Source organism: Camelus bactrianus, chromosome 15, assembly GCF_048773025.1.
Source record: "Camelus bactrianus isolate YW-2024 breed Bactrian camel chromosome 15, ASM4877302v1, whole genome shotgun sequence".
NCBI classification, from domain to species: Eukaryota; Metazoa; Chordata; class Mammalia; order Artiodactyla; family Camelidae; genus Camelus; species Camelus bactrianus.
In genome coordinates this window covers 49342400-49370095 of record NC_133553.1, presented here as the reverse complement: position 1 = coordinate 49370095, position 27696 = coordinate 49342400, and the positions used below count along the sequence as shown (strand labels likewise).

The 27696-nt window shown below is 35.8% G+C and overlaps 1 protein-coding gene across 17 annotated transcripts in view; it reads left to right on the top strand.

Annotated features, from left to right (window-relative positions):
- The window catches only part of NRXN1 (neurexin 1), a 1021265-nt gene that overhangs the window by 713549 nt on the left and 280020 nt on the right, over positions 1 to 27696 (top strand). For all 17 annotated transcript variants that reach the window (XM_074341128.1, XM_074341127.1, XM_074341130.1 and 14 more), the window contains one exon: positions 14362 to 14543. In XM_074341128.1, the coding sequence (XP_074197229.1) occupies positions 14362 to 14543 (182 nt within the window). The remainder of the gene's footprint in view (positions 1 to 14361; positions 14544 to 27696) is intronic.

The window sequence follows — 27696 nt, the reverse complement described above, 5'->3', positions numbered from 1 at the left end:
ACTGGTGCTTATCCAAATTTGGCTTCTACTCTCCCCCAGAGACCGGGACAGAGGAAACTATCTTTCCTGTTGATTACATTTCAAAGAGATGGCTCCCAGGCCCTGGAGAAAGACATACTTGAGTTATAAAACTATCCAGAAGCTAGGAGAAGTTTTGCGTCTCAATGGGACAGAGAAGGAATTCACAATTAGAATTTCCTAAAGTAAATGCTCTCTATATATAGTCAAGCAGAGGGGTCAGTGTGGGTCAGTTAATTTCACTTTGCCTCAAGGTCACTGACAGCATTCTTTACCATATTTTGCAAATACGTGCCATTTAGATTTTGTAAGAGAAAAAAGAATTAGGGAATGGGGTAGATTTATGAAAACATATGACTACCCCCAGCCCCGCCCTAAATATGCCAGGGTGAGTAATATTTGCCAAGTATAAGTAGGGTAATAGGTTATTACGAGCCATCCGTTGGAAAGTTTTGGTAAGAAGTTTCACATTACTTTGTGACCATGGACAAATTGAGTTACATTTGTGAACACCGATTTCTTTCAAATTTGTGAAATAGAGATAATTACAGTTTCTCTGTCAAATGTACTTGACTGTCATAAGTATAAGAAACACTTGGAAATGTTTTGTCATTTTGTCTTAAAGGCTATATAAACACCTTTTGTTGTAAAAATGAGACCTCCATAATATACAGATATGAACAAAATGTAAGGTTTTTTTTTCTTCTTCTTCTTCTTCTTCTTTCTTTCTTCTCCCCCACCCCCTCCTCATGTAGTTACAGTTCACTGGTCCTGGCTGGGAGGGTGCAGTTCTCAACCTATGGCTTCCATCTCTGGGTCTAAGGCAGCTGGCTGGGTTTTGGGTCATTACTTATCAAGAAGAGGGACATGGGCAGGGAAGTGCAGGTGCATTTCAGGGCCAGAACTGGAGGAATCACACATCATTTTTGCTGGTGCATCACTGGCCAGAATGTTGTCACACGGCCCTGTCAAGCTGCAAAGGAGATTTGGAAATGTAGGCTCTAGCTGGACAGCTGTATGCCCAGTTTACAGACGACTTGGCTGAATGCTCTGCTCTGAGCTCTGTCGTTAACGAAGGTGAAAGGAGTGGTGAGGAACATGAGCAGACTTCACTACAGACGTAAGTGGAGAGAATGATCAAGACAACAGAAACTTCTTCAAAGGGACAAATTGGGTAATACCAAGTAAGTCAGGACAGTGCAGTGCACTATTAAAATACCAAACTTCAGTCAAATTGACAGCTGATTCCTTCTGAGAAAACAAAACCTGGCTTTCCCTTCAGGTCTTTTTTTTTTCTTTTCCCAGTGCCTCTTAGGGCTTGATATGCACAGTTGTGTTGACAGCATCCAAAGAATAGTTACCAAATTATCTTGCATTAAAAGCCCATGTAGCCAGGCAACTATTATTTTAATGCTAAGTATGTTTAACGGGGAACCTCATTTGGTACATGGTCTGTAACCTAGTAGCATCATTTGTCTCAGTATATTGTTGAATTTTCAGAAAGCTCTCTATGTTACATTTTAATTCTTGCAAATTGCTTGCCAATTTAATACGAGCTGCATCTAAACAGTAAGTAATTGCTTATGATAATGAGTGCAAACTAATTTGCTAGAATATGTTAATATTCACAAAGCACTTTTATACTGCCTGCTGTTCCAAAAATACTGCTCTCTTGGTTAAATGTAGCTTTTGGATGGCATTACTGTTACACATCTGACTAAAATCAACACTTCAGTAGCATCTACCCAAAATTCATATTACTATCACTTCAATATACCTAAGAAGGAACTGAAAGTCACATCATCTTTTGATTAATGATTTAGAATGTTCGAGGAAACAAAGAATCACGTTCTTAATAATTAATTCTAATTAGTGATTAATAGTAGTAAGCAGACTATACTGAGTTAGAAATGGCCTCTTTTCCCCACAAGAGTCATTAAACCTAATTTAAACAACCTTAAAGACAGATGGCGTGACAAACTTCATTTGAATACAATAACCAATTGAAAACGAGTTAAGTTTTTAAGGATGAATCTAGATATGGGTGCTTTTAAACTTTAAGCTTACTTTACCCCTTACCAGTGCCCTACCCTCTTTGTCCTTTAGGTCTTTCTCCATCTTTTTCAGAGCTGCTATTTGAAGACTCTAGAGTTCAAAGACATATTTCAAACCTGAGGGTCTTTTGCAACTGGGGACCCAAGCATCCAAGGATCTGAAGTGCAGATTGGAACCACCTTGTAATTTTAGTCTAGGAAGAAAAAATTTTCTGAACCAAATACAAAAGAAGAAAAATTTGACACTTCCCTGGCCCAGGGCTGATTTGACACTTTAATCCGCTCTCTAATGTTTCAATCATTTCAACTTCAAAAATGACTCTCACACACAGTTATGTATCTTCACATGAGTGGTGAAATAGAATGATCTCTGAAGAGAACCCTTTTTTTTTCTTCTGTTATTTTCAAAATTCATTTCCTTTGTTGAATTCCTTTGACTAAATTAAAAAAAAAATCTTCCATCTTTGGATTTTCAATCTTTCAAATACCCACAATTGCTTGTCAAAGTAAGTGGTCTAACCTCCCATTTTTTTGCTCTATCTCATAACTTCTATTATGAAAATATGTAGATTGATATCTCTCAGAACTGGCTGAATTTTATTCTTATTGTCATCTTCATAAGCTGTTTGAAACAGTCTGAGATGAGGAATGAATAAACAAGCAAAACAACATTTTATATACTTTAATTTAGGTTGCTGTAGCTGTTACTTTTCTACTAAGCACAGACTAACACTTAAGAAGATGAGAAGTGGTTTTGTTTCTGATAAAATGGAATGAAAAGATTCAAGATAAGTATCAAATGTCACTAAGACACTTATTAAATTCAGTTCCTCTCTCATGACAGCAATATCACGTGTTTTTCTGCATTTGTTATGTGACTGTTTGTTAAGGAAATTTGCATTTCATAGAATCATGAATATACTGAAATACTAGAACTGATCTAGTCCTCTTTTTAATACTGACCTTGAACAGTCCTAATTTGTACTATATGATTTGTACTCTGTATCTAGAGATTTAATTCAAGAGACAAAGAGATAGGAAATAATGGTGCTTAAAAATGCATCATAAAAAATAATGTCTCAATATAAGTGGATCTACTCCCTATTTCTGGGAACCCTTTCTGTGCTTCTGTGACTTTTCTCATGAAAATCCTGCCCAAAAAATTACATTTGCCCTTATTTTTTCCAGAATCATATTAAATTTTATCTTCTCCAAAAAGAATTTGGGGGTTATTTCAGGAGAACAAGTAAATTCTCTGGTTTGGCTGAAGTAGGCAGTTGGTTTGTATGGAGTATATTCAAAGTTAGCATAAGGGTTTTTCACTTAAATTGGGAGAGAGTGGTTTGATCCCTGAAGTTCCATGAATAGACGAGTGATTACAGATAACATTTCAAAAAAAAAAAAAAATTGAATCTGATGTTAGTTTGTAAGGTAAATTTAAATGAAAGAGAGCCAGAAAGATACTAGATCAGTAAGGATGAGTGTTTATTACATTTAAGATCAAAGGTGACACCATATGAACAATGGCTGTAAGAATGGAAATATAAAAGAAAAATTCAGGAATTCACATCTGATTGAATGAGCGGTTGTGGAAAAGCTGGATTCCAGAGCTGTAACGTATACCTTTCTATCGTCTCCAGAATCTAACATGATGTTTTATACACCGCAAATGCTTGATTAATTTTTACTGAGATTGTGGATGTCTTTAGTTCATGAATTATGGTGCTGCGTTGCCTTTGCATTCTCTTTCTACAGCAGAATCCTCCTGCTGTTCTCCCAGCATTTTGCTTTGCTTTTGTCAAAAATCCCAACTCCTTATTTTGAGTTAGTCTTTCCTGACCACCTCACTAAGCCATCTGGCTTTCAATTTTTCAAGCAACCTCTAAAATAATCTCACATAGGATTTTGTTGTTGTTGTTATGTTGGAAGAGATATGAATTTTTCCTTTCTAATGACCACTGTTCTCTGTCTTTTGACTCACCTTTTTCATCTCGGCCGCAGTCTGTACTAATTTCTGCACGTGTCAATATCACATTGCCTCTAGCTGTCAAGTCTCCTTAGTCCCTGTGATCTGGAATAACTCCTCAGTCTTTTTTTGTTTTTTCTAATCTTGGCTTTTTTTTGAAGAATGCTATCAGTTATTTTGTAGTTGTATCCCTTAATTTGAGTTTCTTGGATGTTTACCTGTGATTAGAATGAGGCTGTGAATTTCTGGCAAAACAGTATAGAAATGATGTGCCCTTCTCTGCACGTCATGTTTGGAGGACCTGAATTCCGTGTCTTCTTACTGGTGCTGGTAATTTTGATTATTTGGTTACTGTGCTGTCTCCTGAGTTCCTGTGATGATTAATAAATTCTTAAAGCTTAAGGACTAGCCGGTAGCAGGTTATAGCCACCTCTTCCCTGTAAAATATGGAGAACTTTGGACTAGATTATTCAAGAAAATTGTGGGATCTAATAACTGACTCTTTGATGGTCATCATTTCCTGGTTGGAGAATCTCATGACTGTTCATCAGAGTTGTTTCTTACACAGATATAATGAAATGGAGAATGGTGTTCCTTATCAGGACCATCCAGGCAGTCTGTCCCCTCAGCTGAGTTTCTGTATTTGACCCGTAAAATTATTCAGATTCCTGAGAAATAGGTATTGGCATGGAATTTGTTATATTCCTCTGAGAATCAGGAACCTCATGTTATCCATCATTGTATCACCAGTCCTGACTTAGTTCAAGTATTATATTAGTCTCTTATTTGTGATTAGTATATGAATAAAAGCACATAAGTTTGATGAGGAGGCCAAGAATTAAAGCAAGACCCCTTTCTTAAGGCTGCATACTGAAGATGGAAATTTCCATAAAAGATAACTCTGACATCTTATATAAGAGTTTGCTAATTAAAAACAAGTTCTGTAGATGATAAAGGGAGGGAATTCACCTTGGCTGGAATGAGAGTGAGAAGCAGGACTGAGAAGAAATCCAGGTACAGCAGAGAAGCATAAACCAGCAGAAGTACAAGTCACTTTGGGAGAAAACTATGCATCCTGCATGTGCGTGCCTCGGTGATAGAGCTGGAGCTTAGTTTGAAGTGACTTCTGAGTCAGAAACTAATATTCTATCCGGTTCTAGTCCAAAATTACTAGTAAGTAGTTTTAACTGGGGCCTCATCAGGTGGAGAATGATTTAACTAGAGCAGATCAGCGGGAAGACAGCAAATCTAACTAAGATTAGAAACCAAACAAAAGCAAAACTGCTAGTTTTAGCCTAAAATTATTATAAATTTTATTGTTTATATGGTGGCCTCAAAGTAGTTCCAAATAACCACATGCACTTTTGTGCTCAGGATTTAGTTCCACTGCTAAAGGCAGGAAATGGTGTCACTGCCAAAAATGTATAAGATCTTTCTGGTGTAGAATAAAAGTGATTATGGTATTAATAATAAGACTTTGGCTTCCGTGTCTCTGTTCAGCCATTTGGAAGCCTCAGAATAAACTGAAAGCCGAGATGGCTTCTGAGGCAGGATGCTTGTCATAAAGCTTTGTAAAGGCCCCACACCTTTTAAAGATTCAGGCTAGACTCTGAAAATGTCAGAATATGAATGAATCATTTCTGCTAAGTGTTATTTCAGAAACTTTGAGTCTCCCTGTACCAGACGAGGGAAACCTCATTAGAAAAACTCTAGAAATGATTAAAGTGAGACCTTGATTTGTGAATTTTAGCTTATTTTGCCAAACAAGAAGCAGTCATTTGATCTTAGCTCTTCACTGGATGGTGGAAGAGTTCTAGGAATAGACTTGGGCACAGCCATCACCATCTGTGTGACATGGAGAAGCCACTCAATTTCTCTGGGTCTCCATTTTGTCATTTGTATAAGGAAAGTTTCCCTTAATCATCTCCAAGAGCATTTCAGCATTAAGTCTATGTTTATGTCAGTTTTTTTTTTAACCTATGATTTTTTTACACTATAATTCTAGTAAATTCTTGACTCTGAAAAACCTGATAGAAGCCATTCTTACAATTAATTTATGAAAAAAAAAGTAAATTTAAGGACTTCACTAGGCAATTGCAACCTTTACTGACAAGCTAATCATTTAAAGAATTTATTAGGAACTTACACAGCTTACCATGTGTTCTTTAAAATAAGATTTTTCTTAAAGTACTGGAAGGTATGATTTCTTCTCGCTCCATCCCTGCTGCCTCTAGCTCTAATACAAATTGATTACTGAATTAGTTGCCAGAGACTTTTTAATAAAGTTCACTTACTGCTTGAGGGAGTCTGGTTGCAGAAGGGAAGACATAAACATTTGATGTTCTTAGGGTTATTGGTTGTGGGATTGCTTTGCTTGGTTTTATTTTTAGCCCTAGATCATTTTGCTATCTTTATGAAGTTTCTTCTAATCTGATTGGCAGAAGGTCTACCACTTACTTGTTTTTCTTCTCAGCTGGATAACTTAAGATTCCAAGAGCCGTTTAAAAAGATTGCAGGACTTTGAATTTGATCTTGGAACAAGCTTGTCTCACTGGGCAGCTCAGACTATGGAGCTCAATTGTTCCTGGAGGGAGTATTTGCTAAATAACACATTTAGAGAGGAAAATAATGAGTAGTTTTGAGAGGAAGGTACATTGCAAAGAAACCACCAAGTGAAGTGTTACTTCTTGCAGAGATTTACTAAAATACTATTCATTGAAAATTATCTCAATATATTCAGCTACTTATACGACCTTGATCTGAAAAGATGTAATTGTTCTTGTTTATCATTTTTTCTGTTCTTTTTTAAGTTACCATTAACAGGTGCCTTTAAGATTGTCACCTTTTCAAGGATTTTTTTTAATAATCCAAAATAGATGTGACATACATGATATCTCTCATAAACTACCTTGCCTTGATATTTATCTTTAACACATAGGTCCTACCTGTTTGGGAAAAGGGGTGGTGTGTTTTCAGTGTTATATTTCTAGTTCCTTCATATAGTTGGCATTTATCAGACAACCAAGAGGTAGGCCAGCTCAGGAACATTTCTTATTTCAGTTAATTACCTTTTAAGACAGAAAAAGAGAATGACTTACCAAGTGGACTGCAGTTGACATCAATGATTGATTATGTAAAGTCAGCTTTTCACACCACCAGTGGAATCGTTCATGTCTCATTTCTATGAAAGCTGCCTTTTTGATTTTGCAATTCATAGTCTGTGCAACTATTTGTGGTAGCCCTGAACAAATGTCTAGGATATGGACAAGGCAGGTCATGCATGAATCCATTCATATTCTAAAGAATTACTTCAGTTATTAAAGAAGAGCACACTGGTTTTCCAAAAATTGAGTACTTTTTTTTTTCTATGTAGCATATTCTTTCAATAAATGTCAAAATATGGAAATGTCAAATATCAAAATGAAAAATATACATGACACATTTCTACATATATTATTCTTGCCATGATCACAAGAGTATAGAATTTTTATTACAGAAAATATAGACTGTAGGGAAACACAGACTGTTTATTTTTTTAAAAAGCTTCTTATTCGAGGAAAGTTTTGGGCCAATAGGCAAAGGGAAAATTGCCCTACTTTGTCATTGAAGTGGACCGTTACTATTGAAATTATCTGTAAGAACAATGATTCCTGACCTTATAGGAATCATGATAGCTTTTACTGTTCCATTTTCTTGATAGTTTTATTTTGATTAAAGTTTCGTATTGAGTAAGCATGTAGCATCTTTCATCTTAAAATGTTACCTTGGCTGAGCCAGAGCTGAATCTCATATGGGCTAGCCATCTGCTTTCATGCCTTCCAGGTCAACTGTGGAATCTGAGTGGTTCAGGCTCATTTGATCTCATTGAAAGTTTGGGAGAGGTTAATTTTTTATTTTTTATTTTTATTGAAGTATAGTCAGTTTATAATGTGTCTTTTTCTGGTGTACGGCATAATAGTTTAGTCATACTATATATATACATATATTCATTTTCATTGTAGGTTACTGCAAGATATTGAATGTAGTTCCCCATGCTATACTGTATACACTTGTTTATCTATTTTATATAAAGTAATAAGTGCAAATCTCAAGCTCCCAGTTTATCCTTTCCTACCCTCTTCCCCCTATGGTAATCATAAGTTTGTTTTCTATGTCTGTGAGTCTGTTTGTTTCACAAATAACATTCATTTATCTTTTTTTTTTTTTTTTAGATTCCATATATAAGTGATATCATATGGTATTTTTCTTTCTCTTTCTGGCTTACTTCACTTAGAATGACATTCTCCAGGTCCATCCATGTTACTGCAAATGGCATTATTTTATTATTTTTTATGTCTGAGTAGTATTCCATTGTATAAGTATACCACAACTTTTTTTATCCAGGGGAGACTTCAATTTTTAATGCCTAGTGAGTCCTCACAGACCCTAAGTCTTATTACTGATTTGTACGGGGTTCAAAAATCTTTGTGAAAGCACTTGAACCAAGTTCATGATGAGTTTTTAATGAAGCATTGTGTGTGCAGTAACTTACACGATGTCACTATCAGGAAATTCCCGATTTTGGTCAGTTTGCATTCAGTTTTATAGTCAACAGTTTTATTTTTTTTAATCGATGAATTTCCTTAATTCCTAGGCGTCTAGGGTTGTGATGGAACCCTCAGTATGCCACATATGAAACACCTCCCATTGTTCCTTCTCTCTTGAATGTCAATATGAGCTAATTGCTCACTTAAGGCTTTCATGACCTGGGAATTACCTAAACTCTTCCTGACTTTCCTTTCTTTGGTCTGATTCAGACGATGGGGCCAGTATCTAAGCCATTTCAGTGACATGCCATGTTTCTTGCCTTGTGTCTTTTATTAAAGATCTACCTGCTCTTTTACTCAAAGATGAATGGGTAAAAACCCTGCCTCATTTTCTGGCCTCTTTAGCTGGTTGTAATGCATTTGTCAGTTCTACATCTGCCTCTTCCATCAGGCATCTCAAATTGTGATATGTAGTCTTTATTTTCCTTTCTTTCCTAACTTTTTTTCACCCTTCAATGCGTCTGTAGCATTGAGGGCTATATCCTTATTCTTAATATTGCTAATGGTGTTATTACTTTTTAGATTTAGGGTTGATTACGTGATTTAGGTAGGAACTCCTATTACTCTGATTCCTTTCATCTTTCCTGATGTAATGCCCACCTTTCCTGAGTTTTAGAAATTAGGAATCTGTGGTGCTCATGAAATAATTCCTTGTGATCTGACTAAGAATTTACAGGAACGTAGACAGACAATGAACTCTTGTTGCTTTAGTGTACAAGTAGGATTGTTAAGGGTTATTCATTTAATTTTTAAAGTTTTATTAGCAATTTTGCTATGGTCTAAATTTTTTTCATACAAGGTGGCCTTCTTATTGTTTTTGCTTTTTATGAACTTTAGTCAGAGGAATGCCTCCAAATAGGTAGAAATTGTTTAGGACATATAAATTTAACAACAGCCTCTTGAGGAGGCTGTAGGAAGAATAAAAGCTCCTCTTCTTTATAGTTGTTTTACTTCTAAGTGCCATCTGTCTGCCTGGCAAAATTTCCCTGGACAAAGTGTTATATCCCTGTTACATTTAATAGAATCACAATGGCCTGAATGTTTCATGTTGGCTACATGATGACATTTGAAGAATTATAGGCTTTCAGAAAAGGACCTTTTATTCTTATACTTCTTTTTATGAGTTAGAAGCAAATTTATTCAGAAGTTAATTGTATTGTTGTCCATGTACCAAAGATCCAGAGCAACTGATAGTCAAGTGGACTCGTACATGCAGATTAGTTTTCTTTTTCAAAAAGGCTCAGCCCATTTGAGGGAATATATTAGCTTTTGCAGAAACAAGTGTGGCTGAAATAGGCATATTGAGGGAGGAGATGGTTGGCAAGAAAAAGGAGAGGAAAGAGCCCTTTATGTAAATAGATGCTAAGTAAAAATCTAAAAATATTTTTACTGTAACTTCACAGGCAGTTCAAACATTAGAAATAAGAGTCCATGTATACTTTTTTTGCAAACGTTTATTGCAGTGTAAAGTATGTGACACTGCTAAATTTGCATCTGATGGAGCCAGCTTTGATAATGAATTTGGAGTGAGTAATATAGACTTGCTACACAATTTAAATGTGAAGATTACTGAAAACCACTTTAAGTGTGAGTCATCCATACATTTGTGATGTGATGGCTGTTAAGGTTAATTTGCTATAAATCCATTGGTAGTCTCGGCACTGCTGTGTTAGCGCTTGCATTATAGAAGCATACGTAAATTGTAAAGGTGCCACATTCCTCCACGTCCCTCTCCATGTTGATAAAATGCTTGAAACTGTGATAAAGATGTACTGTTGCTGTACATTGAATTCACTTTTATAATAAAATAAAACATGTGTCTATAAAAATAACATTTTTCAAATGAACCCAGATGATAGTTCATTTTGTGTAGACTTACCCCTTTATTTAACAGAGTGAATTTTTTGTATCATGCTGTGAATCTTACAAGGCTAGATGTTTCATGGCGATGAGCTAATACTCTGTTTCTCATGAAAGCTCCCATGTAATGCAATTTAATATCCTTCTTATTGTCAACTATTAATGAATGTAAATAATAGAATAGGTTTATATCACAAAAGTGCTAATCCAAGGAATGAAATACTGAAAAGATTAATAAAAATTGGGATGTGGGAAAGCCATTTCTTAAAAGGCATTTCATTTGAACACAAGTCTGAAATGAATCAAACTTTTCTAAAAGCTCTTATAAATAAAACAGTGTTATGATATTGGTTATTTTATATTGTTAACATACACACACACACGTACGTCATCTGTTCTCTTTAAAATGTATTGTGCATTTACCATATGCCAGAAATTGGACCAAGATATTACTGTGCAATATCTCATTTAATTCTGCCAGAAGCTCTGTGAAGTAGACGGTTTTAATATCCCCAAGGATAGGAAATCCAGGAGTTAGAATAAATAGCCGGGTCGATTTCATGTAGCTAATAAATGATAACACTTGCAATTTGAACCCAGGTCTGTCTGACTCCAGAGTTACATTCTTAATTTCTTAGTACATAATGTACTTTCTGCAATAAGTACATCATGTCCTTGGTTCAGAAAAATGCATGTTAAATGAAGTAGGTTTTGACACTTCAGTCATTTCATCCACTGTATTTTATTGTGGAAGTATGCTCATATATTTTTAGGTCACCAAAATAGAGTATATTGTAATTTTCTATCTTGATGTATGGAGGGCTTTAAGAACATACGTTTTTAGAGTTTAATGCAAAATGATTTTTTTTTTAAAGCCAAGATGCTTATAGAGGTAGGTAGAAGAGAGCTAGGTGGGGGCTGGACATCTAATTCTCTCGCTTATGAGGACAATACAATGCACTATTGTGCACACAGAAGAGAAAAGAAGAGAGATTGATTTCCATTATGTATCTGAAGGAAAAGGACACTAGGAATAATTGCCTTGTTCAGCACATGGTAGTACACTTGTTTTTGCTTGGTTTTGGCAAAACCTAAAGAACTGGAAAGTCAGACTAAGAAAGACAGAATAGCTACTGGCATGCCAGTTGCCAAGTCTTAACACTTATTGGAAAAGGTTGAAATATGAGATGAAATCAAATCTTGAGTAATAATATTTGTGTTGTGACATTTATCTTACTGAAAATATAAACCTTTAAATTCTTATCCTCTAGTTCTATATAACTGAGTAACTAGAAACTTTCACAGTTCCACAAGTTTGTGAAGTGTACCCTAAACTAAATGTTAATCTACATATATTAAATGTTCTGTCATTTCACATTTACATGCTACTTTTTTCTTTTTTTTTTTTTTGAGCATTGAGAGGTGAAAGGACAGTATATGATCATGAGGTGCAAATGTCACTTTATGGATATGAGACATTCGAATATGGTAACAGTTGGCCTTGATAAATTCAGACAGACAAATCCAATTAACTTTTTCTTGACTGTCTTATTATGATAACAGAAACATTTCTGTAATAAAAAAAAACACAGGAGTAGAATCTGGATACTAGATTTCCTACCAGCTCTACCAAGTTAGCAACGTTAGTTACCAAGTCAATCCTCATGACTACATTGCCTCAAGTGTGACATGGGAGTACTGCTTGCTGTATGTTCCATCCAGAAATAGAGAAGAAATGAAAACAATTGTTGTGAAAGTGATTTTGAATGTTAAAAATTATCATGTAATATATGATATTGTTACTTACTCTGGTGATTCTGGGAAACATCTGAATTCTTAGATATGTTTTATATTGTTAAGCAACATCTCTAGTTTTGAATATTTTTCTTAATTTACATGAAATACAGAGTTATTATAGAACAAAGTTAATTAAAAGGAGAAAAATAAAATCAAGGACCAGCACTCAGATTACCACTACTTCCTTTCATAGAAATCTTTATTTTTATTTATTCTTATCCTATTTTTTAATCAGTGTTGGCTTTTCTGAAACACTTCATACTTACTCGTCTGCAAAAATTACCAAGCAGAGGGATATTTATTAAGTAGTGCTCGCTTGTTAATATTGTGATGAGCAAACCTCTGATGATATAGAATGGTCCTAGAAGGCTCTGGCATTTCTGATATACAGCTCTGTGTATTCTGAATTTTCTTTGCTTGCACACGGACTGCTACCTTTGAACTATAACTTACCCATTCTTACTTGAGAGAGATAAACTTCTTTCATGCATTACCATTCAAGGAAATTAATAGAGAAGTACACAGCTTCTCTACCATTGCATTTTAAGAAGATTAATGTTATCTGATATGTTTCTTGGGTCAGGTCTACCTACCAAGACTTTTTAACCAGTCAGGCATGCTCAGCATATTGCAGAGATCTTTGGGATTTCTCAAGGGCCTGTGGAGATGTCTCAGACAGAATACAAAGAGTAATTGGCTCCAAAATACAAAAAGAAAATCTTTGATATCATCAGCTATTTACTCAAAGGTACATAAAAGTGACATTAAGTAAACTTCATTTAATTGGTTTGGTAATCATAGACACAATAATTTGTAGATATCTTGAAAACATACTGCTGTATACTAAACTTTTACATATAAGCCTTACTCTTGGTGGATGCTGTGTTTCCATACACACAAGATGTTTTCTGGCCTAAATTTTTGTCTTTAGTCCTCTTGCTTTCCTTACTATGTTAGGCACATAGTAGATACACAACAAATACATTAGTATCCTTTGTTACTGGAAGGCTACACTCCCCTCTATAAGCTGTACCTAAAGGTGTATACCTGGGATAACTAAACAAGTATTTCTGTCATCCCCTTTCCCCTTTAGTGTGTAGAAAGATTCATTCTCCTTTATATGTATCTTTGTATGTCTCTTCCAAATATTCTGACTCGAAGAATACATTTTATTGCACTAAATGAGATGGATGCCAATGGTGCAATTAAATAGGACTTCAGTGCCTTGGATGCCTAGAAAACTCATTTGAAAGGAAACTCTTACTTTAAAAGATGTGGGATGGATAATTTACTGACATCATTACCATAAAGTAAAATTTGAACACTTAACCAAATGAGGCTGTGACATTATTCTTATTGCTGTAAGACAAGCATTTGCTTTGGGGAAAAAAATGGTCTTTTTATGGAGCTGGATAGTTTGACAGCTACTAGATGTAGCTTGTTAAGTAAGATCCAACTTCTATGGATGGAATCTATTATCTGCGTTTTCTTGACATGACCCTTAGGTCTCATGGCTGTTCATCCATTAGTTATCATCTGTCATATGTGAATAGACCCTTTCCCCATAAAAGTTGATTCGTCGCATACTTCCTTTGATTTGCTTCCCTGTGCTGTATGACCCTATCACATCTACATGCAGCTTTTGTTTCAAAAACAAGTTGATATATGTTTCTGCTCCTTTTTGAAGCATCTGAAGTCAATGTTTCCTACTAAACTATTTTTTTAAACTAGCAGGAAGAAAGAAAATCCCATTACATTGTGTGCTTGTCCAGCTCAGTGGAGAAAGCAGTAATCCCTCATTTGTTCTGAAGCACCTGCTGGTAGATTTAATGAGTGTATTAAAAACTGAGCTGCTCTGATATATTTTTTAAAACTCTGTTCTCGTTCTTGGGCATGTTTGATTGAAAACTGTTATAATGGTTATTTGCTCTGACATAGGTGTTATGTTGTTGTTGTTTTTATTTTATTTATTATTGCCATAGTGTAAGTTTTATAATTTGCTGATATGTCAGTATAATAAACATGGGAAAGTGTCCACTAGATGTATTTAGACTAACCTGTTTTGGTTTTTGTTTTCCAGCTGGGACAACGTATATCTTTAGCAAAGGTGGTGGACAAATCACATATAAGTGGCCTCCTAATGACCGACCAAGTACACGAGCAGACAGACTGGCCATAGGGTTTAGCACTGTTCAGAAAGAAGCTGTATTGGTGCGAGTGGACAGTTCTTCTGGCCTGGGTGACTACCTAGAGCTGCATATAGTAAGTACTTTTAAAATAAGATTCCACTTTCAGTTTTTACTGTTAGCTTTTTGTAAATAACTTAAAATTCTGCCTTTTGGACATTTTCCTCCCTAGCAACCAATATTTTGTTACAGAAAATATAAGTATTTTCTAGAGGTAATAGAACCTTGTATCTATTACTGTTGTTAAAAATATTCTTGACAATAGGTTTTTTTTCTTTTTAAGTTATGAGTTGATTTCAATCCTCTGTTCACAAAGAACTAATTTAGATGTGTTTTTAGTGACTTTAGGCAGGCTTTCCAAATTAATGAAAAAAAAAAAGTTATTGTTCAACAGATACTATTCCATCTGACTGGAAGCAGGAGGTTGTTAATACTGGTGACATCAAAAGATCTGAACCATTGTCCATGTTTTTTTCCTCACCTGAGGAAAGAGTTGTCTAAAGTTACATGCAGTGGATAAGAGAAAAGGAAACTTTATAGAGATATTTGGGGAAAAGGGCAAAAAGATTATTTTTATGTCATCTTATACTTATTTTGATACATAGGCTTCAGGAAAATACAGTGGACTATTGCCATTTATATGTTGAGACCATGCCTTTTTCTCTATGCTCCAAGCCTCCCGCAAGAATTTATTTAGCACATAGTAAAAGGCAAATAGCAGTTGATGAATGAAAAGCTTTCTTTACCTTTTAAAGTCGCCATAACTGATTACAGCTTGGGGATTCTTCCCTATATCTCTGCATTCAAAGAGTTACTAATATGTATGGTTGCAATTCTTTATCTCCTCTCACAATATTTGCAAAGAATCACACACAGTCTTTCATTGTCAAGAGATATTAATATGTTACTGATATATGAAAATAACAACCATAGGAAAGTGTTATATATTCAAAAAGTCTAAAGCATTCTTATCATCATAGTTCTTGGTCTGAATGCTCTATCTTCTGGAAGGTTCCAGAAGCATATCATTCTCTTCATCCCCCTTTCTATTCTTGAGGTATAATTTATCTCTTCTGTTTCATGTGATTATATAAGTTTGCTTTGTTTTGTTTTTGTCAATTCCCACAAGTTCTCTCTTTACTTGCACCCATGACTCAAAAGACATTTGATTAGATCAACATGTTCTTCCCTGTTAGAAACAGGCCTTCAGGCTCTCATCCTAAAATGATTACAAAAACCACCAAACACCAAAATGCATTATCCACAGACTTTTTGCTGGGTCTTAATTATCAAAGTTTTATTAATTTATTTTCTTAATCTTAGTTTCCATTAGACTTGTAGAATTTCCAACAAGTGAGAATTTACAACTGACCACAAGAGCCGAATTCATTTCTAATCTTGGGGAGGGGAGGGGGGAACAACAACAACAAAACCTCAGCGCAACTATTATTGAATTTGTCGTATATTTTCAATTCAAAATGCAGTTGTCAAGATGGGAACCCTTGGAAAGTAATTTCAGCTGCCTTTCAGCAAATATCAATCAAAAAATTGAAAGCATCTGGATTTTTGTAGCATCATAAATAAATGATCAGTTGAGATAAACGTAACTAATGCAGTAGGGAATCTTGCTGTTTAGAGTAATCTCAGCTTTCTAAATGCATTTGCTCCCTCTTGATTTAAGAGCCTTGCTACTTCAAAAAATTAATAAATAAGAAAACAAGATCTTTTCCTCCGGAAAGAAATTACTTATTGATCCATAACCAATTACATATTTACCCTGAGAAACATTTCTGCAGTGATCACTCTCAAATCATAAGGGGCCATGTTATTGAATTACTCAAACTGCTGTTGTTTGTTTTATGGTGAAAGGGTTTTAGTCTACAAGAATGGATATTTCTTTCCAATTCTGGTCAACTGTGGCCTTAAAGTCCTTTCGTATGTAATGGATTGGCTTTCTAGATGTCCATACCAGTCCAATACCTCCCAAAGCTTCTTTATTGGCCATGAATTTCTGATAGCTGTCCTGTGAGGGCCTCCTTCTTTCTGAATCTCCTCTCTTGGATTTGCCTGGCCATTCACTGTGAAATTAATGTTTGCCTCTACACACCCTTCCTCTTGGATTTGCTGTCTTCAAACTCTACCTTGATCTGAGCCTGTCCTTGATTAGGAAATTGAAAATGGACATTGGTTTCTTGGGCTTACCAAACACCGTTGGTAGTCAGACCTACTCACTCCTGAATCAACTACACGTATCCAGTCTTTGTTCAAATTTGGCCAACTAAAACTTTCCATCTCCCTCCTTTCTCTCTCATTGCCTACAAGCAGTGATCAGTCATTTGTGACTCAACAAGTTGCTTACATGGAGACAAGTAACTTCTTTCCATGTTTCCAGCATACAAACAAAATTAAGCCAGTGGTTTTCTTTTTTTACTATAAAGTTTACCTTTAAGTCTTTCCCATAATATTGGGTATATGGAAGAGAAAGGGAAAGAGGAGTTAGATATCAAAAAAGTAAGAGAGAGAGCAAGGGAGAGAAAGGGAGAGAGGGAGAGAAGGGATGGAGGGAAAAAGGAAGGAAGGAAAGGAAAGGAAAGCAAAGTGTCTGGGGATCAAAGTTGATGCCCACCTGTGATGGGGACAGAGGTATTCTTAATAATGGTACTTAGATTTGGGAATAGTCAAGGGCTATTTTATCAAGTGATTTACATACCTTGGCGTCTAGCCTGATTCTCCCCAAATCATTTCTTCTGCTTCTTTCAGGATTGGAAATTTAAAAGAAAAATAACTTTTTTAGAAAGAGTACTACTATTGTTTGATTATGAAAATAGCTGACTTAAAAATGTGCCTGATACTATCACATATTATGTTAATCTATAAAAGTTAGAAATTTTGGTTATTCATTAAACTTCCAAGAGAACTTCTATAAACCTTGAAGGTCAGCCAAGTATAAATTATGTACTGATCTTAGTTAAAAATTAATCTTATATCCTAATTAATGGAATTAACTAATAAGCTAGAAAGTTGATTGTACACATTAAAGGTGCTCCAGTCTTGCTGAATTACATGATGCCACTTCAGTTAGATAAGTTTGAAATCTGATTGGAATATAATTTCAATGAAGATATGAATATTTGACATTGTTTATTATCCCATTTTAAGAAATTATGTTTGATTTTACTTAAAAATATAATCATATTTAAATTTTGATGAACTATACCCTTAAAATTTAACAACTTAGAGTTAAATGGGTTTTGATTCAGGTGGCCTAGTTCTTACAGATGGATTTTTTTTTTGCCATATTAATGTTAATGCTACCACTGTTAATATGAATGTCACATGATAGTGCTATTGAAATTTATAAAGTTCTAAGAGGGGAATGAGGAGGAGATAAACACATGAAGTGAGGAGCAATTGATTATTATAGTGCCTAGAATACAAGTGCTCAATAAATGTTTTCTGATATAATGAAAGAATTAATGAATTATATATTGAAAATGTTATGGCTTAGGTTATGAATAGATTCTCAGATTTTCAGTAGTCGAAGTGAAGTCATAGATGCAGTTTAGTTTCTATCTATATAACTCTGTAGAAAACCACCTACCTTCTTGTTTACAATATAGAAAAAGTGTTACACTCAATACGTACCACATATATTATTGAAGAGTTATGTACTTTTATTGATATTATTTTCTGAATTTTTACCTAAGATGATTATGGTAGTTGGTTGTTTCAGGAAAGTCAATGATGAGAATTTTTATTGGATGAATAGTAATCTCTCCTTAATAATTACATTACTTACTGGAACTCACTTATATCATGACCTATTCTCTAGTCATTTCATGTTTGTCCTTTGTTTTCAAATAGAGATAAACTTTCTGGTAGCATAGAACATAATTTATAATAATGATGATTAATAAGAAAAATAATACAGAAATACGGCTTTTCATCATTTATGTCAGTACATGCTAGTAGCCTGTGCAGAAATATTTTATGAGTAATTAATATGGCCCAGGCCTATGTTTGAAAGCTCTGTGGATACAAAAGTAAATGAGCTCACCACTTACTACTTATCTCAATAAATATTAGTTGGATGAATGAATGAACAAACCAGTTGGGATTCTGGCCACGCAGTAGCTTAGAGTATTCATAGTAAACAGACTTTGTCCCAAAGTGACTAGTGTTGGTTATTTCTCCATCTTGGTATAATTTCCATTTCCTCCCTTTGCAGTTTTTACTTTCTTATCTGCATAGTACTTGTAAGAATGTGGACAAAAGATAGGTTTTTAAGATAAAGAATATAAAAAAGGGACTTGGGAATTGTGAAGTGTTTTATGCACATTTAAATTAGTAATGTTGATAATTATTTAATCAATATTGAATTAAATAAATTCTTAGAGGCAGTAAGCAAAAAATTAAGTCTTAAGTTTTTTATAATTTATGTGATATGTCTAGAAATTTGACCGATGTAGTCACTGGAGAGAAAATAGCTCTTACATATCAGTCTGGTGACGTTAATTGGAAATTACTTAACCCTCTGACTTCCAGAAGAAAGCACTGGAAATGGGTGCTCACTCACTGCCATGAATCTGAATGTGTGCCTTGGTTCTGACCAGAGGAAATGTGTGGAGGGTGGAGGAGAGGGTGAGTGGAGAGTGTTCTTTGGAATTCTTTCATCTTAGGAGCATGAAAGAGCATTGCTAATTTGATTACTGAATTGTTGTACCTATTTGCCTTAAGTGTTTCTTCTTTGTACTTTGCTGGACCGCAAGCCTGATTTTGGAAACCAAGCTCTTAATTGATTTTGATTTACAAATACACCTTTTGATCAGTGGTTTTAGTATAGACTAGAAGCACAGTATATTTATAGTAAATATTGCATGTCCCCAAATAACTTATCAATACTGTTGATGTGTCAAATCTTTCTCATCATTTTCTGCCTCATTATATTTAGACTACTTATGCCATATGAAGATTAAATTAAAAAAAATCTTTTTAAAGTCAGTAATTATGCATGGGTGCATACCTATATCAACAAGATAAAACCTAATTATTCCCTCACAGGCTTTTCTGCAATTTAAACTATGTTTCATCTGAAATATTTTTAACCAACAGATTCACCTACTTTAAGAATTTCACTTTGCCATGTAATATTTAAATTAAAGCCTGAAAATCATATATCGCAGATATTTTAGTTGGTTTTGTTTTTTCCTGGCTCTTACATGAATTAGAGAACACGTGGCTTCTTTGACGAGAATTTTATTTTCTTTCTATATATTTTATTGGTTTTTTGTATATATATTTTTATTGAAGTATAGGCAGTTTACAATGTTGTGTCAGTTTCTGGTATACAACACAATGCTTCAGTCATACATGAATATGCATATATTCATTTTCATATTCTTTTTCACCATAAGCTACTACAAGATATCAAATATAGTTCCCTGTACTATACAGCATGAACTTGTTGTTTATATGTCATATATATATATATATATATATGTATCAGTTAGTATCTGCAAATCTCTAACTCCCAATTTATCCCCTCCCACTCACCTACTACCCTTGTAACCACAAGTTTGTCCTCTGTGTCTGAGAGTCTGTTTTCTGTTTTGCAAATCTTCTTTGCCGAGAATTTTAAAAGAAACACTAAAGTAACATCTTTTTCACCGTGTGTTGTAAAATTCTTCCTCAAGCTTCTAAGGTATAAGGCATACCTCTAAGGTATATTATCTTTGGAGGAAAATGTGCGAAATGATGGTCACATTTCTGTTGGCTTACGTGCTATCCAGATAGCTTGAAACAGTCTCTATTTTGGGGAGGGGTGATGTCAAGGTGAATTAATACAAATTCCTCCCTTCATTCTTTGTCCTTGGAAGTCAGTTCAGTTTATCATTTTCTAATTTACTGGATGCCACCTTTGAACATCTGTACATCTCTCTGAATTTGCTTTCTAGATTTCTAGAATTATTTCCTCCTCTGAAATTCTATTGCTGTGAAATTTAACAAACAGAACCAAAATAACTATTACTGCCCACACCTCCTTATTCCATATACTTACCACTTAGATGCTTAAACGGCTGCCTCACCTTTTCAGTTATCTTCCTGTCTCTGTTCCAAATACTTTCCTATCCATTTTATATGCTCAGATTAATTTGCTAAAGTGCTTCTTGGATTATTCCTCTGTTATTCTTCTTTTAAAACACATCTGTGCTTCCCAGTGTGCCATACAGGTAAAGGCACATTCTGTGACTGACATTTAATATCCTCGACCTTCTGGTCTTAATTTCTCTTTCCAAGTCCATATTTCCACACTTCTATACTTGTCTTTCCACTCCAGTGAAATGTATTAATCCATTCTTTTAAGAAAGGAACTCCTGTTGTCCTTTCTTTATTTCTGAGTCTGTCCAGAAAGTTTCTTGTCATCCTCTCTCACTGTCTAGATTCTGCTTAGTCAACAACTTCTCTGTTTAAACACTGGGTGCTTTCCAGGTTGGCCCTGAAATCTTGTAGTCCCCTGAGCTAGCAGAAAGAAACAGAGAGCTCAGGAACTTCTTTGGAAGAGCTGCTGAAACAATGGCCAGGGTGTTACCCAGGCAGGGAAAATCTTGGACATAGATTCTCCTCCCATCTGTGATCACTACTCTTCTTGATGTATTGTTTCCTGTTGGACCCTAAGCAGTTTTACAGAATGGCTTCAATTCTATTCTGTTAGCCAGTGATGAGTTGCCTTAGAAAACTCCTTTCTTTTGACAAACCTCCAAAATAAAAGACCTCTTGTTGAATTTTTCCTGACTACTGGCTACACCTCCATTTCTACTGCAACTACTATTTTTCAAAAGCCTCCATTCAAGAAACATTCCTTTGGCCCATTCAGTACATCACTATTGATCATCTATAAGGCAGTTCATTAGCTACTTATTTCTGTATAACAGATTTCTCCACAACTTAGCAACTTAAAACAGCAAACATTTATAACTGTATACAGGCTCTGAAATCCAGGAGCAGCTGAGCTAGGATATTAAGCGATTTCCAGGAGAAGACGTGGTTAAGATCTCCCATGCTCAGAACGTAATCTGATGTCTGATAGGTTCACTTGTATGATCAGAATAGAGTCTGCATGTCTTAGGAAAAGAGGATGAACAACAATGAAAGCATATGCTAGCTTTAAGATGAAGGATGTTGGCTTTGCAGGAGTCTAAACACAATACAGATTGGTGGGAAAAGAGTAATGAAGACATTGCTTAAGGGTTAAGGACTAGTTTGGAGAATGCATACTGAATAAGGAGTCAGGAAAACTCCATTTCTTGCACACACACACCAAAAAAACCATTGAAAGCCATAAACAGAATGCATGAGAGGAGTAGTTAAAAAAATATGGACAGGATAGTGAACATGTCAGCCAAAGACCAGGAATCAGAACCGGAAGTGATGCTATGGCATTGGAGTCCTATTAAAGCTGATGTTGGGCCACTTCAGACACAAGCCGTTCATTTCAACAGAGGAAGGAAGTGACCTAGATGAATATACTCAGGGACATTCAGGTTAATAGGAGGCATAAATAATCTGCATTTTAAATCAGAAGCCAAGAAGTAGAGTTAATTTTCACTAGGCCTGAGAAAATTCTTTGGATGAAAACGTAAGCATTTCCAGAGCTGGGAAATGCAAGCGCATTATCTCTAGGCGCTGACATTAGGAGGCAGTACGCTAGACCTGGGGACTCTTGGGTCACGAGACAGAGGAGGCCTCTGCCCTACTGGAGAGCAGCCAGATAAGCTGTTTAACCTCTCTGCTGACAAAGCACAGCCTGGAAGAACGTATTCCTCAGACTCCTGAGGAGACACCTTCAGGATGGGCCTCTCCTGTGGAAAAAAAACCCTTCTTCCTGAACCTTCCCCTTGCAGCCTTCTTGCCCACCAGAGACTGGAAACACAAGACTGACAGACCAAAAAAGCTCTTTGGTGGAAAACCAAAATTTAATTGATTATTAAGGCTTTTCGTTCTATAAAAAGAAAGTTAACCTGAATATTCCTAAAATTCTGCTCTACACTTCAGCCAGCAAATGCAGACTGCTTAGTCCTGGATACATATCTCCAGTCCTGAGTTCCCCTCTGATCACCAACCAGCATTTCTACCTGGGTGTCTCAGCACCTCCACCTGGGTATCTCACAGGCAGGCGCCTCATTAAACACTGAACTCATCATCTCCCAACTGCATATCCATCAACACGATTACAGGTTAAAACCTTGACATCTTTCCTGTGCTGACTTTTATGACCTGATCTATCTCTCACTGAATTCCAAGAAGATCTTTGAATCAGTACTGTCCAATAGAAATATAGTCTGAGCCATGTATGTTCCTTTAAATTCTCTTAGTAGTCAAGAAAGAAAAAAAAATTTTCAGATGAAATTAACTTTTAATGTATTTCAATTAACTCTATATATCCAAAGTATTGTATTTTAACATATCATCAGTACATATCTTACTATGTTTTACATTTTTTCCCTTACTAAATTTTTTATATCTGACGTGAATTTTACACTTACACATACCTTTCAATTCAAGAATCTAAATTTGCATCAGAAATCCTGTATATTTCATGAAATTTCCAGTTGTAAATGTAGATTCACATATCTGGTTTATTGTAAACATACTTAAAACTGAATCAACTCTCAGTTTTAAATTCATATCTAACTTCATTACAATTAAATACATTTTAAAATTCAGTTTCTCAGTTCCATTAGCCACATCTCAAGTCCTTAACACAGCTTTAGAATTGATCTGCTTTTTTTTTAACTAAAATGTGCATTTTTTAAACATTTTTTATTGAGTTATAGTCATTTTACAATGTTGTGTCAAATTCCAGTGTAGAGCACAATTTTTCAGTTATACATGAACATACATATATTCATTGTCGCATTCTTTTTCAATGTGAGCTACCACCAGATCTTGTATATATTTCCCTGTGCTATACAGTATAATCTTGTTTATCCGTTCAGCATATGCCTGTCAGTATCAACAAATTTTGAAATCCCAGTCTGTCCCTTCCCACCCCCTGCTCCCTTGGCAACCACAAGTTTGTATTCTGTGTCTATGAGTCTGCTTCTGATTGACTCGCGTTATTACTGCCTTAAGTGAGTGGCCTCTTCTTGAACTGGTGGAATAACCTACTCGCTAATCTCTGCTCACAAGTTTCTTCCCCTTTCTAATCCGTCTCTGCACTGCCACCAGAATGACTGTTGTAAAATAAAAACTTGGTTATTTCAACCTCTGGTTTTAAATGCTTTATTGCAGTGGGTCTCTCAGCCTCTTTTAGTTCAAGACATACCTGCCTCATAATATTCAGCCATCTCTAGCAGTAATTGTACTCACTTAGAGGCAAAAAAAAAAGCTCCTGAGTGAACAAAAGCAGGGAGAGTGAGGCACAGAGCCTGACACTCAACCCGTAATTCCTCGCGTTCTCTCTGCTCTGCACGAGCTGTGTCTCAGCTCCTCACCTGCTAGCAAGGCTGCTCAGGGCTGGGTGTGGACTCCCTGTTCAGGCTGTCAATTTAAAGTCTCTCTGTAACGTTCGTTAAGTAGGTGTTTCCAATGTTTGCTTAGGGTATGGGGAGAAACCAAGTTTTTGTTTTTCAAAATTATATAGACAGACACTTAGTCGTTTACTTCTTCTGGACAAAAAAAAGGTCAGTTTTCCAGAAAAGAAACAGCCAAAAAAAACCTTTACTTTTTTTTTGTAGTCCTTGTACTCTCTTCTGTTTTTGGAGGTAATTTTGTGAACCCGGCAAATTTTAGATTCAGATTAAAGTGTTTAAGTTCTGATGGCAAAGCCTTCATTCGTGGTGAGCACTGTGATGTTGAGCAGAAGTCAGTGTCAAGAGGGCAGAACCTCCGTCTAGTCTCTGCATCTTTGTGTTCCCAGAGTCCAGGAGGAGCCTGGAATTTAGCAAATGAGCAAAAAGTGTTTGTTGAAATATTCTTTTGCTTCTAGAAATTCTGTCAATTTAAACTGCGTGTGTACATTCTGAAAATGTTCAAGGGGAATCTAAATAGGTCAGTGCTGCTCTGGTCAAGGGCATGGTCTCCTTCAGGGGACATTGGTTGATGTTTAACTTGAGAAGAGTTAATTAGAGACGCAGATCTCAGTTAACTACTAGCATGTCTCAAATTCATTATGTTGCTTCTTCATAGATTGGTTTTTTGAGGCAAGATTCTGGTGACCCAAACCTTCACCTGTTCTGTTGAAGAACCACTGACCTGTGTACTGCAAACAGTTCAAAAGCCAAACTCCTTAGCTGGATCTTCGTTGAAAGCAAAATCTGGGCTTATTTTCCAGCTCTATCTTCAGCTACTCCTCATGCCAACTTGGACATGTTCTCTCTTTAATAAAATACATGCATTTAACATACCTTTGTTTTTTTCAAGTACCTTTCAGGGCACTTGGAATACAAGTCAGGTGAGTCCTGGCTTTTAACATAAAGGATCTTAGAATTTAAAGGGTGCATTTTATTCTCATGGCATATCAGCTACAGAATGTAGGCACAGGCTGATATTTCAAACCTTCACGCTGTAGAAGCACAATTAAAGGTTTTCAAACTTTATGAAGAGGTCTTTTAAGTGTGCATTTATGAAAGCAACCAGTAAGCTCCTAACTGTCCTAACTTTACATATGTTACCCCATCTAATGTTTATAAAAATCCTACGAGTAAAAAACATTATCCTAATTTAGTTAATGAGGAAAGGAGGCACAGATCACACAGCCTCTAAGCAAAACCAGGATTTAAATTGAGACAGTCTGACCCCGAAGTCCACGTGCTCAACCTCTGGGCCTTACATGTGTGGTGCAGGTAAGAGTACAGGAGGCAGTCCCTCATCAGGTTACACTTAGTTAGAGACTGTCCTTGGTTTACTTCATGTAGTTTTGTAAAGTCAAACAACCCCAGCATACCACACATCACGTGAGTTACTGAGCACGCCAGGTATCAGCTACATAAACTATTTTCTCTAGTTAAATAAACAACTAGAAAATTACCTGGTTGACTAGTTGCTGCAAACATTTTGTAGTTAGCGAGCTAGCCTTTGTATGACTTGATTGATTAGTGTGATTTGTAAATTTGAGGCGTATATAATTTTAAGGCAGAGAAACACAATTTTCAAAATAAAAATTGTATCAACCCTGAAAAGACAGTCAGCAAAGAGACCTCCCAAGTGCCTGTTTCTCTCTTTGAAATGTTCCTCCTTCTTCTCACTCTTGCTTGCCCACCTCTCCTTCCTAGTCTAGTGACTTTTATTCATCTTCAAGGTCTGGATCATATATTTCATGTATTTGTGAAGCCTTCCTTGGTCCCCTTAGAGAAAAACTGATCATGTCCTTTTGGTAATGTCATAGCACTTTGTTCTTAATTCTGTTCCATCAATTACCACAGACAGTTATTCTGTGTCCTCAGTCCATTCAATTGTGAACCCATCAAGGTCAGTGACCATGTACTATGTATCTTTATATCTGTATTTTCAGACACTAAAACATAATGTATTTAATGCTACATATTAATAATGATGAAAGAATGTATGTGTGAGTGAATGGAGGCTTCTTTTTGGCTCATGGCCTCCCTTCCCTTCTTGTTGGTAAATTTCCACTGTGGTGCAAGAACTCACATGAGGCACGCTCTCCTTGGAGCCCAGGATGAGGTAGACTCCCAAAGGGTAATGGTGAAAACATGTGACACTCTCCTGGGCTCCTCTACGGAGGCCGAGTGCTGGGACCTATCATGAGATGGACTCATTATCCACATGGTATTTTCTCAGGGAAGGAAGACTTTGCTCATGTTAGACCATTGGCCAGTGCCACTCCCAGGTTCAGATATTCCAAATAGGTGGTCAGTTCTCTGAGATTTAGTATGCTTCTTCTCTGCTGTCTGTACTGTTTTGAATATTTATATAAAAAATCAGTGATATATTTCCCTGCGTTCTGACTTGAGAAGAGTTTAATCCAATTGAAGAAAGAAAGAAACAAAAAAATCTCTGGTAGTCAATCCTAATTGATTAGGGTTGTAGAAGGTAATTAACCCCTACTACCCTGGCAATTTGTCCTCTTTTTTTTTTTTTTTTTAATCCTACTGGGCCAATCTCTGACATTTGCTTAAATGATGGAGGTGAAATTGATTTTCCATTTATGAAAATGTTTTTTTAAAAAATACTCATTTTATTTTTTGAGGCGGGGAGGTAGTTAGGTTTACTTATTTATATTTAGAGGAGATACTGGGGATTGATCCCAGGACCTTGTGTATCCTAAGCATGTGTTCTACCACTGAGCTATACCCTGCCCCCTTAAAAAATACTTTAAATTAATATATATTAAATGTTTGAAATTCTAACAGCAGATTATATTAAGTAGGGTTAAACTCCTCCTCTAAAAGCAGGCTTACTCTATTCATTGGCTTAGTAAGAATAACTAAACAATTCTATTTAGCATGTATTGAGTGCTTACTATGGACCAAACACTAAACACTTTGCATAAAAATCATATTTCATCTAATATTCACAATAACCTATTGAGGTATGAATCATTATCTTAATTTTACAGATGAGCAAACTGCATTTTTGAATAATTGACCTAAATCACTTAGCTAATGAGTAACTGTGCCTGATTTGGAACCAGTTCTGTCTAACTTCAGAGCTCCCTTTTTCTTTTGTGCAAAGAAGAATGTCAGGCTGGCCCAGCTGCTTCTTCAAATGACCACACAGTCCAGATTACCAGTCCTAAGTCTGCGAGTCTTTACTGTGCGTTGCGCTAGTGAGACTCCTTCCTCGTGGGCACAAGCCAGAACTTCTGTGTCCCTCAACACAGAGGCACTAAATAACAATAGAGTGCCATGGCACAGCGTGTGATGTTTGTATTAAAATTCCTTTAATGGGTAGAGTTATGGGTATCACTGTTAGTTTTTGAGTTGCGCCTCAGGGTGGGACTAGACTAAGACTGTCAGGAGAGTATCAGCCTTACGTGTGGATGGATATAAAAATAGCCTGCAGTGCTCTGGAAACTGGCTGGCGCGAAAGCTTTCAGCCTTTCCACAGGTTCTGAAGCTAGTGCGTGAAAGCCTAGACAGCTTGACCTACTTTTTTTTTTTTTTTAAACCAAAGGCAGAGTGGAGTCTCTGTGTATCTGAACATGTAAATGATGGGGGAGAAAGGGAATTTGCCTATTGCTTGTATCTCTTGCTGATTGGACATCT